Raw genomic sequence first — 15,009 nt, forward strand, 5'->3', positions numbered from 1 at the left:
AACTTTACCGCGAGGGGGCCCCCGCAACCACTGAAGACCCATTTTGCAGACCAGAGAGCGTTATTCCCGTTTCCCAGATGAGGAAATCAAGAAGCGGCTAGCGTCTGGCCCTCGAAAAGCGCCGAGGTGGAGCCGCGCCGCCCTCGGGCACTCCCCGGCGTGGGCGCTCGGGGCGGGTGGGGCGGGCCCTGGCCCGGGGCGCTCGGCTGTCTGGAACAGTGGGCCGGGTGCCGGTCCTGCCACGCAGCCGCAGAGGCTCTGGCCCGCGGGCGGGCGGCAGGAAGAGAGGCGACGCCCCCTGGAGCGCGGCAGGAACCCGGCCGGGCCCGCCTCCCAGCCAGCAGAGCCGCGCCGGCCCCAGCGGTGATGAAAGCGGCGGCCGAGTCCAGGTCACGCCGAAGCCGTTGCCCTTTTAAGGGGGAGCCTTGAAACAGCGCCCGGGTTCCATGTTTGCATCCGCCTCGCGGGGAGGAAACTCCATGTTGTAACAAAGTTTCCTCCGCGCCCCCTCCCTCCCCCTCCCCCTTAGAACCTGGCTCCCCTCCCCTCCGAAGCTCGCGGGGATCCCTCCCTCCCACCCCTCCCCTCCCCCCCGCGCCCCGATTCCGGCCCGAGCCGGGGGGGAGGCCGGGCGCCCGGGCCAGAGTCCGGCCGGAGCGGAGCGCGCCCGGCCCCATGGACAGCTCGGCCGTCATTACTCAGATCACCAAGGAGGAGGCGCGGGGCCCGCTACGGGGCAAAGGTACTGGGGCCGCGCGGAGGGGGCTGCAGCCCGGGAGCCGCGGGAGGGGAGGAGAAGGAGGCCGAGACCCTACCCGGGGCAGTCGCCGCCGCTGCCCCGGGCGCCCGCCTCTGCGGAGCTCTGAGCCCTAACCGGAGAGGGAGCGGGGAAAGAGTTTGAACTAGCCGAGGCTCAGAGACGCGGGGCGGGGCCTGGAGCCTTTGGGGCGCTCCCGAATGCTCGAGGTGGGGAAACTGAGGCAGAGGTAGAGAGTGGATTCCTTCCTAGTCTCCTGGGCTAGCGTAGCGGGTTGCCCGACAGTCGCCCCCTCCCCCCCCCCCATTGGCGCCAATGAAGCTGGGAGATGGGGGGTTGAAGAGGGCGCCTTCAGGCCACCCTCTGAGGCTCCGCCCCGGGCCGCGATCGCCCGGGTCGGGTCGCCGGAGGGGGTGCCGAGGTGACAGCGGGCTTGGGAGGGTTGGAAGGATCTCCCGCCAATACACAGCTACGATCCCAACAAACTTCCGCGTCATGCGTGGAAGCACTGAGCCTCTCAGAGGCACAGAGTGGGGCAGCCACTTCTAAGGGTCGCTAGCGCGCCCGCGGGGTGTCCCGTACGACGGGCGGGGCACAAGGAGCCCGGGCTGCAGGCCCTTTGGCGCCGGGCCTGTGCACACACGCACCGACCCGGTAAGCCGTGCCGCCCGCCTCCACCGGGCGCCCAGGAGGTGGAGGGTCTAGGCTGGGGGTCTGCTCCTCCCTGTCCGGGTGTTGACCTTAGAGACTAGGAAGTCCCTCCAGGTCTGCCCAGCTCTGGCCTGGTCCTAGCTCAGCCCGAACGCAGGGGGCCCGGTAGAGGGGCGGTGGAGGGTGGGCCCGTCAATCAGGCGGCGGATGCCCAGCTCTAGGTCGGAGGTCTGGGCGGGGCGAGGGCGGAGGAGGCGGGGCCGGCAGATGGCTGCGGGACACTGGTTCCAGCCAGGCTCCCACTCCCAGCCTCGGGGCCTAGCCTTAGTGAGGACTTTGGACCCACGTGGGCGGAAAGGATGGGAGGAAGGCGGGAGTGGATGGCAGGGCCTCAAGCCCCAGCCCTCATTGGTTAGGGGCCGACGGAGCAGGGGCTGCTCGGGTAGGTGGGTGTCAGGAAGCCCCCCACTGGGGCCGAATCCTCAGTAGTGATGAAGGCTGGGAGGAAAAGAGAAAGCACTCTCCGTAGTCCCCTTCCAGCCAGCCCACTTCCTAATGAGGGTAACTTTGTGCCCACACTAGGAGGATTTCTGGGTACCACAGGGTGACGTGGAGTCAAGGCTGTCAGGAGGGCCTGGAGTGTATCTCCTTCAACGAAGGGGGCGTGGCCAGACCCTCTCACCCAGGGGATCGCACCTGGGCACCTACACCCAGCTCTGCAGGCTAGAGTGCACACCCCCACCTTGGGCCTCCCTGCTGCAGGTGACCAGAAGTCAGCAGCTTCTCAGAAGCCCCGGAGCCGGGGCATCCTCCACTCGCTCTTCTGCTGCGTCTGCCGGGACGATGGGGACGCCCTGCCCGCCCACAGTGGGGCGCCCCTGCTGGTGGAGGAGAACGGCGCTGTCCCCAAGGTGCGTGGTGGCCGGGTGGGAGCTGCCGGGGCAGCCTGGGCTCAGCCTGGAGGATGTTTAGGAAAAGGGGCTTTTCATGACCCATCTGCAGGCCTTGGAAGGTATGGAAGAGGGTAGAGCCCCTCACCAGGCCCGCCACCCTCCCTCTCAGGTCCCTCCCAGCCGGTCCCTGAATGCCCCAAGACTGCCACCCAAGGGAACTCTATAAGGTGGGAGCTTTCTCTACCTTGGTGTTCCAGGTGGGGAAGTGAGGTCCAGAGCCAGGCGGCCTGCCCCAGGCTCCAGTTGGCAGGGGCAAAGCTGGGAAGGGGAGGGTCTCTCCCCACTATCCCTGTGCTTCCCCCAGGTAGAGGGCTGGGAGAGGGAAGACGTGCTTAGGAGAAATGACTGGGTTTTAAGAGAATTTAAAAGAAGTGCCCCCAATGACCTCATCTGTCCCTGCAGCAGACCCCAGTCCAGTACCTGCTCCCAGAGGCCAAGGCCCAGGACGTGGACAAGATCTGTGTGGTCATCGACCTGGATGAGACCCTGGTGCACAGCTCCTTCAAGGTAGGCCCTGCCCAGCAGCCCTCAGCCCCGGGTCTCTGAGGGGGCCTGCCCTGGACTGGGGGTATGGTCTCTGCGGGCCCCGCCCCAGCAGCTCCTTTTCCCCCCACAGCCAGTGAACAACGCCGACTTCATCATCCCTGTGGAGATTGATGGGGTGGTCCACCAGGTGAGGGGCTGGGTGTGGGGGGGAGGAGGGGGGCTTGGCATCTGCCTTCCAGACCCTAGGCTCCTCTCGCCAATCCTGAGAACCCCAGGTGGGACTTTGATAGATGTGCGATGTGAGGCCCCAGAGGGTGTGAGACTTGCCCGAGGTCGCACGGACCCTGAGGGACTTGGCCCAACTCCAAGGCCTGCAGGGAGTGGGGTTCCTCCTCGGCTCCCCCTTGCCCCACCTTGCCCGGGACCCAGTTCAAGTAATTCAGGATAGGTTGTGTGCTGTCCAGCCTGTTCTCCATTACTTGGCTCGGGGGTCGGTGCCCTGCAGCCTTGGGGTGAGGGGGCTGCCCCCAGGCCCCTACATTTGGCTGAAGCCATAGTTGGGGAAGGGCTGGGCATTAGTGATGCCCCGTGAGGTAGGATGTGAAGCTAGAAGCTGGAGGTTCATTTTGATCCTCTTCTGGAAGGATAGCTGGAGTGGCTGGCTGGCCAAATGGAGCCTGCAGACCCTGGGACCAGCCTCCCTCCTGTGCACCTCTACTCTTCCGTTTGCTCCCTCACGGCCCTCAGCCACCCTCCCACCCCCCCCCCCACCCCCCCCCCGGCCTTGCAGGCCTGCAGTTCCCTTACTGGCCCACCCCCTAGGTCTACGTGCTGAAGCGGCCCCATGTGGATGAGTTCCTGCAGCGAATGGGCGAGCTCTTTGAGTGTGTGCTGTTCACCGCCAGCCTTGCCAAGGTGAGTCCCGTCCCCCCGACACTGAAGGGCTCCTGGGGCCACCGGCCTCCCATGAGCCTCCAGCCTGCAGCTGGATTGACCTCTGGGTCACTCACCATTGGCCCCGGATGACCCATCTTCCACTCCGTAGTATGCAGACCCAGTAGCTGATCTACTGGACAAGTGGGGCGCCTTCCGGGCACGGCTGTTTCGTGAGTCCTGCGTCTTCCACCGGGGCAATTACGTGAAGGACCTGAGCCGGCTGGGCCGAGACCTGCGGCGGGTGCTCATCCTAGACAACTCGCCCGCCTCCTACGTCTTCCATCCAGACAACGCCGTGAGTGCCGGGCAGGACCGGGTTAGGGGCTGAGAGCCAAGGAAAGGGTCAGCCATCAGGACCACCGGGGCCTCCCCATTCCCATGCTGGGTGCTGTCCGGGGCCTGGTGCCCTCCCATTCCTCCTTCCTGCCCTTGATGACCTGTGCCTGCCACCCACTCACCTCATCCACCCGCTACTGCATCCCTTAGTGACCATTTGATCCGTTTGCTTGTGCGAAGAGAGTGCCTGGCCGGGCCTGAGGCCCCCGCTGCATGCTGGAGCAGTTTCACACTGCTGGCTGTGACCTGTGAGTGGGTCACAGAGGTGATGCAGTGGGTCCTAGCTGGGAATTTTTTTTTTTTTTCCAACGTTTATTTATTTTTGGGACAGAGAGAGACAGAGCATGAACGGGGGAGGGGCAGAGAGAGAGGGAGACACAGAATCGGAAACAGGCTCCAGGCTCTGAGCCATCAGCCCAGAGCCCGACGCGGGGCTCGAACTCACGGACCGCGAGATCGTGACCTGGCTGAAGTCGGACGCTCAACCGACTGCGCCACCCAGGCGCCCCTAGCTGGGAATTTTTAAAAAACAAAATAGAATAGAAAATATTGGAGTGTTTTGCAAACAGTAAGATTAAGTATCATTTCGTAAGACTTGTATTGCATGCATAGATGCGATTTACTGTGGGTGTTGCCAGAAATGTTTGAAAACTGCGGGTAAGGGGCTTCTGGGTGGACATCCTGTGCCCAGAGGCCCCGGCCCCCCTCACTGCCCAAATTCATCTGCCCAGGTACCAGTGGCTTCCTGGTTTGACAACATGAGTGACACAGAGCTCCACGACCTCCTGCCCTTCTTCGAGCAGCTCAGCCGCGTGGATGACGTGTACTCAGTGCTCAGGCAGCCAAGGCCCGGCAGCTAGTGAGGCGCCCCGGGGGCCAGGACCTGCCCCTGACCGGTGCCCACGCCCCTCACACGTGGACTGTTCCTTAAGAAAACCCAGCGGCCGCTGCCGCCACCTCAGCGTCATGGGGAAGTGGGCCCTCCCCACCTGCCTGGCCAGGCTGTGAAAGGGGCAGCGGGCTGCACCAAGGGCGATGAGCCCCTGGGTCCCTGTGTCAGTGCCTTAGAACCTCCTCCTTCTTCTTGGGGGACCTGTGGGACCCTGCGTGCAGCTCCCCCTTTTTCTCTCTCTCTGCTGCCATGTTTCTCTGCTGCCAAATCGGGCCCCTTGGCTCTTTTCTGGTTCTGCTTGGGGGAGGGGCAGGGTTCTTGCTGCCCCATGCCTTGGGCCCCCAGCCTGGGAACAGTGGACACCAAGTGCCTTGCATAGAGCCCTTTTCCCTGCCCTGTTTTCCCAGGGCCACGATCAGGTCAGCTCTTGCCCGGAACAGTCTCCAGATTGCTGCAGTCTAGCCTGGCAGGGGAGGAACCAGTCTCCGCACCTCCTCCCTTGGGACTGACACAGACCCCACCAATCTCTGCCTAGGAGGGCAGGGAGGGAAGATCTGTTACCACTTGTGAAGGGAGCAGGGTGCGTCCTACGGGACCCTGGAGTCCAGCTTCTCTAGGCTCAGCAGCAGCTGAAGGCTGCTCTCCACGCCAAGACCTGACCCCTCACATCTGCCTTGACCACCCCAAGGCCCTGGGGCTTGACTCCCCCAGCTCCTAGTGTGGGGGCATAGGCAAGACCCCTTTGTGGTGCCATATAAATATGTATATGTGTATATAGTTTTAGGGGAAGGGGAGAGGGAAGGGCTGGGGTAGAGATACCCCTCCTTCACCCCTTTCCTGGACCCATAAACTGGGGGGAGGGAGGGAAAGGATTTTTACATTTTTTAAACTGCTATTTTCTGAATGAAACAGGCTGGGCCAAGAAGTCCCAAGCCCTGTCTTCTGTCCCTCACACCCTCTTTGCTCCAATTATTCATTCAAAACACATTATTAGCACCTTCTCTGTGCCCAGCTCTGTGCTAGGCTCACCAGCTGAGTGTGTGGGGTCCCTGCACCTAATCAGTGCCTCCCCACCCACTCCATACTTCACCGGTGCCTTTAGGGGAGCTGTAGGAGGTGGGACCCTTCTTGTGGGGTTTGGGGGTCTCCAGGAAGCCTGGCCAAGCTGTCTCCCCTCCCCAGTGCCAACCCATCCCCTGTCGACCCCAGCCTCACCCCCTGCTGGCTGGGGGCAGCTCCCAGGACATCCTGATTTGCAGCTCTGACTTCTCTATCTGGAACCCCTTCCCCCTAAATGCTGAGTGTGGAGGTCAAGGCCTTGGGCTCTCCCCAAGGCCTAACGGTTAAGGGGACCCACGTAGCAGTGCCAAGGGGGATGTCAAATGGAGATGTCATTGCCCCCCTCCCCTCAGAACTGGGGGTGGGAGGGAGGACAAGGTTGGCCTGAATCGGGTGACCTTCCCATTTAAGTGCCTTCTCTGACTGAAAGCCCCACACTATGACAAGAACTAAAGAGATCGCCAGACCCCCATCCCGCTTCTGTGGTCTTTGGGGGGACGTTGAAGCTGGGAGTGGTTGTGTCCCGTGAAGCCACACTCAATTCAGTGTATCTTTTGGTGGTGGAGTGGGTGGAGGGAGGGGCTGCCCTAGGTTTCGGGGCTTCAAGAGTGCAAGTGCAAGGTTAGTGCACAGCGATGGTGCATCCGAGCGCCTCGCTGTACTGTTTAATTATTCTACCTCTCTTAGTCTCAGTTACCTGACCTGCATAATGGAGAAATGCCCTCTTTGCAAGTTGGTAAATGCCTGCACGCGGAGGACTCGGTAGTATTAGCGGTAAAGCTGAGCAGCGTCCTTAGGGGAGGCCCCTGGAAGGTATTTGGAGGCGGGAGGGGTGTGGTCTCCGTCTCGGGGCGGATGGGAGGGGCTCCTGCGGCTCCAGAGCCGGGGGGGGGGGGGGGGGGGGGGGGGCGGGGCGAGTTCCTGGTAAGCCAAGTTCATCTCCAAACGGAAGAACTTTGGCCTTGGCTGAGGCGGGCCTCCGAGGCGTCGGGAGGGAGGGGCGGGCGGAGGCGTCAAGGTCTCTGGAGAGACGGTGGGCCTGGCACTCGGTCTCTTGGACCTCCGCACCGCCTTCCCCTACCCGCCCCTCGGCGGCCTCTCAGCACCTACTAGCCGCGCCCTTGCACGAGCCTCCGGCCCACTTCCTGCCTCCGCCCCTCCGGCCTTGGCAGCACTTCCTTTGCAAAACTGGGCAGCCCCAGGCCCTGGCAGGAAGTGCCCTCCCGGCCCGCCCTCTCCTGCTTCCCACGGCGGCCACTAGAGGCCTCTCTGGCCTCGCGGACGCCAACCTGCTCCCTCCCCCACCCCGGGTACTGAAAGGGTGGGGGCCACCCATCTCCCTGGGGTGGGGCAGCCTTCCCCCTAACACACAGATACACTGTCCCTCCCAAAGTTGTCCCTGGCCCCCGAGCTCTGCCTACCCTATCCCCTCACCCCACTCATCCCCATACCGTGTGAATCCAGCCTCAAGTGGACCTCCTCCAGTCCCAGATGCTGATCTGTTCCTGAAGTCTCAGGGGGACCTGCAGTGTGTGAGATAGCTGCCTCCCATCCCTCTTCCCAGATGGCGCAGGAAGCGAAGCCCAGAACTCCATCAGCAACACCAGCTCTACTCTGAGCTGGAGCCCACTCTGGCAGGGTAAATACCCGGCCCTCCCTGCCTCTGCCCTCCTCCTCCCCAGGGCACTGCCTGATTTCCTGCTCTCCCAGTAAGCACCGGGTCCCCCACCCCCACCCCCAAGATTTGCATCCCAGGGGCCTTGACAGCCAGAGAGTCACCCAGGTTCCCAGCTTTGAATGAGACCACAGTCAGCCTCTCCCCACCACCACCACCTACACAGCTTCACCCACATAGAGTTCAACTCAACCACATGTATCCGCATTTCCAGGGTGCCAGGCACGGTGCCAGGGCCCAGGGACACCCCATGACTGGGCCATGCTTCTGCTCTCAAGGAACTCACACCCTAGTGCAGAGAAAGACACCTGAGCAGGCTAAAACCTGAAAGCCTGCAGGTGCACTGAGACAGAGACAGAACACAGAAGGCGGGGAGCACAGGGGACACTTCACCCCTCCTGGGTTGGTCTGGGAGGTTTGGAAAATGCTTCCTGCTGGCATGCATCTCAGAGGAGTTTGGGAAGGAGGAGCAAGTCAGGTGAAGGTGGCCTAAGCAAGGAGGTACACCCGGGAAGGAAGCAGAAGCATCAGGGGCCTGCCACGGTAGGGAGTGTGGGAAATGACCATTTGGAATGGCCCACAAGGGAGGAAGGACAGGAAACGAAGCTGCAGAAAGCAGAAGAGGCCACATATTGCAGATCTTTGGGCAGTCCAAGGGAGTGGCTTTTTCCTTGCAGGCCCTGGGTGTCATTGAGGAACACTGAACGGGAGGGCACAGTGCTCAAAGCCAGCAGGTGTACTTTAGAACCTAAACCAGGGGTACGGAGGAGACCGGACAGGGAGACCACAGTCATGGTCCTGAACATGGAGGGTGAAAGCCTGAACTGAGGCGGAGGCGGAACAAAGCAAGAAGAGGATAGAAGGGATGGATGTGAGAGAGGAGAGAAACTTGGTGGGAAGCTATGGCTGGCTGGCTTTGGGGGTGGGGGCAAGGATGGCCTGGAGGGAAGAAGGCTTTGGAGATGTCAGCTGTGAAAATGTATCTCATGGAGCCTGGTATGGGCAGATATTCACTATTTGCTTGTTACACACACAGGAGTAGAGGGTGTAGGGCAACAGGCACCAGATAAAACGCTGCTGGCAGGGGTGTGAGCTGGTGCAACCCATTCAGAGAGTGATTTGACTATCAACATTATTTTTTTAATGTTTTATTTATTTTTGAGGGACAGAGCACAAGAAGGGGAGGAGCAGAGAGAGAGGGGGCAGAGGATCTGAAGCAGGCTCCTCACTGTCAGCAGAGAGCTCCGTGAGGAGCTCGAACTCACAAACCATGAGATCATGACCTGCACCAAAGTCGATCACTCAACCAAATGAGCCACCAGGCGCCCCTTAAAATTATTTTTTAAATGCAGATACTCTGATCCAGCAGTTCCACTTTTAGGAATTTATGCTGTATATAGAATATATGAACATACGGGTGTTAATTGCATCCTTGTTTGTAATAGCAAAACACTTGAAATAACCTAAGTGTCCATCAGTGAGGGACTGGTTAAATATTGCTCTATCACAGAGAACACCATGCAGCCTTGAAAAACAATAAGTTGGAACTACTCAAGCAGATATAGGATGATCTCCAAGACAGACAGCCAGTAAATGAAACTATTAAAATCGAGTTCTAACAATGGTGATCGTGTATTCCTACAAAGCAGATGTATAAAAACAGACACAAACATATGCGTACTTTGGGAATGCAAGCTGGTGCAGCCGCTCTGGAAAACAGTATGGCGGTTCCTAAAAAACTAAAAATAGAGCCACCCTACGACCCAGCAATTGCACTACTAGGCATTTATCCATGGGATACAGGTGTCCTTTTCGAAGGGACACACGCACCCCCATGTTTATAGCAGCACTATCAACAATAGCCAAAGTATGGAAAGAGCCCAAATGTCCATCGATGGATGAATGGATACAGAAAATGTGGTAGGGCACCTGGGTGGCTTAGTCGGTTAAGCGTCCGACTTCAGCTCAGGTCATGATCTCGCGGTCCATGAGTTCAGGCCCCACGTTGGGCTCTGTGCTGCCAGTTCAGAACCTGGTCCCTGCTTCAGATTCTGTGTCTCCCCCTCTCTCTGCCCCTCCCCTGCTCGTGCTCTATTTCTCTCTGTCTCAAAAATAAAGCATTAAAAAAGTTTTTCAAAAAATGTGGTACACACACACACACACACACACATATATATATACACACAATGGAGTATATATGTGTTGTGTATATATATACACACACACACACAAATATATATATACACAATGGAGTATATATGTGTTGTGTATACACACACACACACACACACACACAATGGAGTATTGGCAATCAAAAAGAATGAAATCTTGCCATTTGCAACTACATGGATGGAACTGGAGGATATTATGCTAAGTGAAATTAGTCAGAGAAAGACAAAAACGATATGACTTCACTCATATGAGGACTTTAAGAGACAAAACAGATGAGCATAAGGGAAGGGAAACAAAAGTAATATAAAAACAGGGAGGGGGACAAAACAGAAGAGACTCATAAATATGGAGAACAAACTGAGGGTTGCTGGAAGGGTTGTGGGAGGGGGTATGGGCTAAATGGGTAAGGGGCATTAAGGAATCTACTCCTGAAATCATTGTTGCACTATATGCTAACTAATTTGGATGTAAATTTTTAAAAATAATAAAAAATTTTTAATAAAATAAATAAATAAAAGTTCTTTTTTGAAATAAACCATTTTGAGCCTTAAAAAAAATATATGCATACTTTCTTGCACTTTCTTATCCTCCAGTCGGGTACACAAGAAATAAGAGCTGCTGCTAGTCCTGGGGAGCAGGGCTGGGGGACTGGGTGGAAGTCATCTAAGAGGAGAGGGACACATTTTATTATATATCTGATTCGAATTATTTTACCAGGTATATTTATTAATTTTAAAAAATAAATTATTTTAAGGGTGCCTGGGTGGCCCAGTCGGCTGTCTGATTTTGGCTCAGGTCATGATCTTACTGTTGGTGAGTTCAACCCCCACATCAGGCTCTCTGCTGTCAGTGCAGACCCTGCTTCGAATCCGAATCCTCTGTCCCCCTCTCTCTTCTCCTCCCCCATTCATGCAAGGTCTCTCTCTCAAAAATAAACTTTAAAAAATTATTTTAAAAATTAAAAAATAAAACTCAGTTTAAAACTTAAAACACAGCTTCCTAAATATAATGTCAAAGATAGAAATCATAAATTCCATTTCTTTCCTTCAACATTCATCACATGCCTACGGTGTACCAGGCGCTAGGATTCAACAGTGAGCACAACAGACACTGTGGGGAAATCAGACATTCAAAAAGTACAGAATGAATATTATAAAAGAAGAAGTAAAGGGGCGCCTGGGTGGCTCAGTCGGTCAAGCGTCTGACTTTTGATTTCAGCTCAGGATCCCAGGGTTGTAGGATCGATCCCCTGAGTAGAGACTGCTCGGGATTCTCTCTCTCCCTCTGCCCCTCTACCCCACTCTCTCTCAAAATAACAATAATAATAATAATAATAATAAAAGAAATAAAAAGTGGTAAATAAAGAAATAAAAATTTTTGTGCTTCTAATACCAAACTGTCACCCCAAGATGACTTCTCATTGTAAAGGAGGGAACGTGCCTTTACAGTGGGGATATCTGGCAGTCTCCATTGTCACCAAGGGGTCAAACTTCACACCACTCATGCTAGGACAACGTGACGTTTTATACCTCCTAATGCCACGCAATGTGAAACAGCAACACCTTTGCCCGTGCTACTCAAAATGGGGTCTGTGGACGGGCGTGGCGACATCACTGAGGAACCTGTTAGGAATTCAGAGTCTCAGGCCCTAGACCTATTGAGTCAGAATCTGCACTTTAAATAGATTCCCAGGTGATTCTTATAATATTACAGTTTGAGAAGCACTGACCTTTTTCAAGTATCCTTGAAAAGAGTGTTTAACCAGAACCCAGTCAAGACTTTAGATGTACTTTCGGTTTGTGGGAAATACAGGGGAAAGAGGAACAAATTAAGTAATACACAAAGAAAGATTCAGACAAATCCGCAATGTGAACACACAACAGGACATCTGTCCTGGACTCAGGTAGGTCAATATCAAAAAAAAAAAATTGGAAGACTGTTCTAGATTTACAAAATACTGAAGAGTCGTAACACTCAAAGGAAATGCATGATCTTAATTTGATCATGCGTCAGTAAAACCAGCCGTCAGAGTCGTCGTGGGGACAATTGGTGAAATTTTTAACTGTGGACTAGATAGACGATATTAGAAATTATTCTCAGATGTGAAAATCATATTACAGTTATGGAGAATGTCCTCATTCTTAGGATATGTGTGATAAATATTTTGGGCTCAAGTATCATGATCTACAAATTACTTCCAAGTATAATTACTTTCACTAATTCTTGAATCCATGAGCGTTTATTACTGTACTATTGTACTATTATTTATGCGTTTCTATTTGTTTGACATTTGCCATAATAAAGAAATTGGAAATGATTTTTTTTCTTTTTTTTTTTTTTAATTTTTTTTTTCAACGTTTATTTATTTTTGGGACAGAGAGAGACAGAGCATGAACGGGGGAGGGACAGAGAGAGAGGGAGACACAGAATCGGAAACAGGCTCCAGGCTCCGAGCCATCAGCCCAGAGCCCGACGTGGGGCTCGAACCCACGGACCGCGAGATCGTGACCTGGCTGAAGTCGGACGCTCAACCGACTGTGCCACCCAGGCGCCCCAGGAAATGATTTTTTTTAAAGGGGCACCTGGGTGACTCAGTCGGTTAAGCATCCGACTTCGGCTCAGGTCATGATCTCACAGCTCATGAGTTCGAGCTCTGCAACAGGCTCTGTGCTGACAGCTCAGAGCCTGGAGCCTGTTTTCAATTCTCTGTCTTTCTCTGCCCCATCCCTGCTCATGCTCAGTTTCTCTCTCTCTCTCAAAAATAAATTAAAAAATTTTTTTTTAATTAAAAAAAAAAAAACATATGTTCTCCCAATAGGAACCCTCATGCATTGTTGGTGGGAATGCAAACTGGTATAGCCATTGTGGAAAACAGTATGGAGGTTCCTCAAAAAATTAAACATTGAACTACCCTATGATCCAATAATCACGCTGCTGGATATTTACCCAAAGAATATGAAACACTAATTCAAAGGGATCCCTATGTTTATTGCAGCATTGCTTACAATAGCCAAATTATGGAAGCAACCTAAGTGTCCATCGACAGATGAATGGGTAAAGAAGATGTGGTATATCTATACAATGGAATACTATTCAGCCATAAAAAGAATGAAGTCTTGCCATATGCAACCACTTGGATGGAGCTAGAAAGTACAAATGTGAAGTAAGCCAATCAGAGAAAGACAAATACCATGATTTCGCTCACACGTAGAATTTAAGAAACAAAACAAATGAACAAAAGGAAGAAAAAAGGAGACAAACCAAGAAACAGACTCTCACCTATAGAGAAGAAACTGATGATTACCAGAGGAGAGGTGGGTGGGTCGATGGGTGAAATTGGTGAAGGGGAGTAAGAATCCACTTATCCACTTATCCTTATCCTTGGTGAGCACCAAGGAGGGTATAGAATTGTTGAATCACTATATTATACACTTGAAACTAATATAACACTGTATGTTAACCACACTGGAATTAAAATTAAAAAACAAACAAACAAACAAAACATATATTCTCCCCAAAATCTCGAGGTTAGATTAAAAGGCAAGAAGCAAACTGGAGAAAAATATAGCATTAACGACAGGCAGGTTACCAAACTTAATACATCATACATGTAAACAACGAACTCAACAAATTAATAAAAAATTCGCAAAAGAAGACATAGCCAATAGGTATATTTTTAAGTGGTCTATTTCACTGGTAATCAAAAGAACATAAATCAACGCATACAATGATTTTTCTTTTTGGCAATCAGACCGACGAGAGATTTTCTTAAAAAGCCGGAGCCCAGTGCTGGAGAGGATGTGGAGGAACAGACATTCTTCTGTGCTGCAGGTGGTATTAGGAATTAATGGGACTTTTCTGGAGGCCGATCTGCCTGTTCTCATCTTCGATCCAGCAGTCCCAGTTTTAAGAAAGAAAGAATAAGGGATATAATCGAATGGTAAAGATACTCACCACAGCATTCTTTGTAGTATAAAATAAATGGATGTAGTTTGGAAGTCCAACAAAGAACTATCGCTTATATAAACTATGCTATCTACTTCGTGGATTACCGTGAGACGATTCAAATGCAGTCATGGGGGGCCTGGATGGCTCAGTCAAGTCAGTTAAGCGTCCAACTTTGGCTCAGTTCACTATCTCACGGTTCGTGGGTTCGAGCCCTGCGTCAGGCTCTGTGCTGACAGTTCCGAGCCTGGAGCCCTCTTCGGATTCTGTGTCTCCCTCTCTCTCTGCCCCTCCCCTTCTCTCTCTCTCTCAAGAAATAAACATTAAAAAATTATATATATATATATATATATACACATATATGACACATACAGTCATAAAATGACATATAACCTGTCACAGTAAGGATAGATGGAAAAATAGATACATGTAGATATTATATACACACATTATGTACACACACAACATATGTACTGAAAAATGAAAGACCTACTTCAAAATAAATCACTAACTGATTTATTTGTAGATTATTTCTGTAGTGAAATTATAAACGAGTTTTTTCTTCCCTTCTCGCTTGTCTGTACAACTGAATGAACACAGACTCCTTTTTAGGCACAAAAGATGTTCTTTAAAGACAAAGTAACCCCCCAAAAAGGTTAAAAAAATATATAAATAAAAAACCAAAGTAGAACCTGCCGTGTGTTTACTCCTTTTCCCAGACTGGGCACGAGCATGCTCACACGTGCTCACGTGCATGCACACACACAGACAGCGGGTCTCCAGAACTCCTGGGAAGGTGTGGTCAGGAGGAGGGGCCGCCCTCACTCGCCTGCTTCATCTCGCCCTCCAGAGGACCAGGTTCAGAAGGCCGGAGACTTTCCGCAGGGGCGGGAGGCTCGGGTGCAGCCGCCCGAGGTGCTGAGTTTGCAGGCAAAGCCAACTTCAGAGCAAGACCCACAACCGAAAGGGCCGTGCTTCTTTCCAGTCCTCAAGGAGATGGGCCCCCTAGGATCAGGGGTCGGAAATTGAAGCCTTTGGCATCTGGGAGAAAGTGGCAGAGCAGAGTCCAAAGGCACTGGTTTATGGCAGCTAATAAAAAGTCCAGGTGGAGCCAGTGCCCTTGAAACAGGGCGGGTGGGGGGGGGCA

The 15,009-nt window shown here is 53.4% G+C and overlaps 1 protein-coding gene across 4 annotated transcripts; it reads left to right on the top strand.

Moving 5' to 3' along the window:
- The first annotated feature begins 179 nt into the window (after positions 1–179).
- Positions 180–6,542, top strand: CTDSP1 (CTD small phosphatase 1). Of its 4 annotated transcripts, none has more exons than XM_011285561.3 (7): positions 198–742; positions 2,171–2,319; positions 2,767–2,868; positions 2,978–3,034; positions 3,670–3,762; positions 3,893–4,078; positions 4,851–6,542. In XM_011285561.3, the coding sequence occupies exons 1-7, from the start codon at positions 676–678 to the stop codon at positions 4,977–4,979; spliced, it is 783 nt and encodes a 260-aa protein (XP_011283863.1). In that variant the 5' UTR covers positions 198–675; the 3' UTR covers positions 4,980–6,542. The 4 variants fall into 4 exon arrangements, with proteins under 4 accessions (XP_044890407.1, XP_019694232.1, XP_011283863.1 ...); XM_011285560.3 differs by having other exon boundaries at positions 200–742; positions 2,764–2,868; XM_045034472.1 differs by lacking the exon at positions 2,978–3,034 and having other exon boundaries at positions 180–742.
- Positions 6,543–15,009: the final 8,467 nt, after the last annotated feature.

Source organism: Felis catus, chromosome C1 (genome assembly GCF_018350175.1).
Source record: "Felis catus isolate Fca126 chromosome C1, F.catus_Fca126_mat1.0, whole genome shotgun sequence".
Lineage (NCBI taxonomy): Eukaryota > Metazoa > Chordata > Mammalia > Carnivora > Felidae > Felis > Felis catus.

Bases quoted from the DNA above. Each gene is read 5' to 3' on its own strand.
- CTDSP1 (XM_011285560.3), top strand. From the start codon at position 676: ATGGACAGCTCGGCCGTCATTACTCAGATCACCAAGGAGGAGGCGCGG. The intron at 2,320-2,763 runs GTGCGTGGTGGC...CTGTCCCTGCAG, and splicing joins AGAACGGCGCTGTCCCCAAG to CAGACCCCAGTCCAGTACCT. The intron at 3,035-3,669 runs GTGAGGGGCTGG...CCCACCCCCTAG, and splicing joins TTGATGGGGTGGTCCACCAG to GTCTACGTGCTGAAGCGGCC.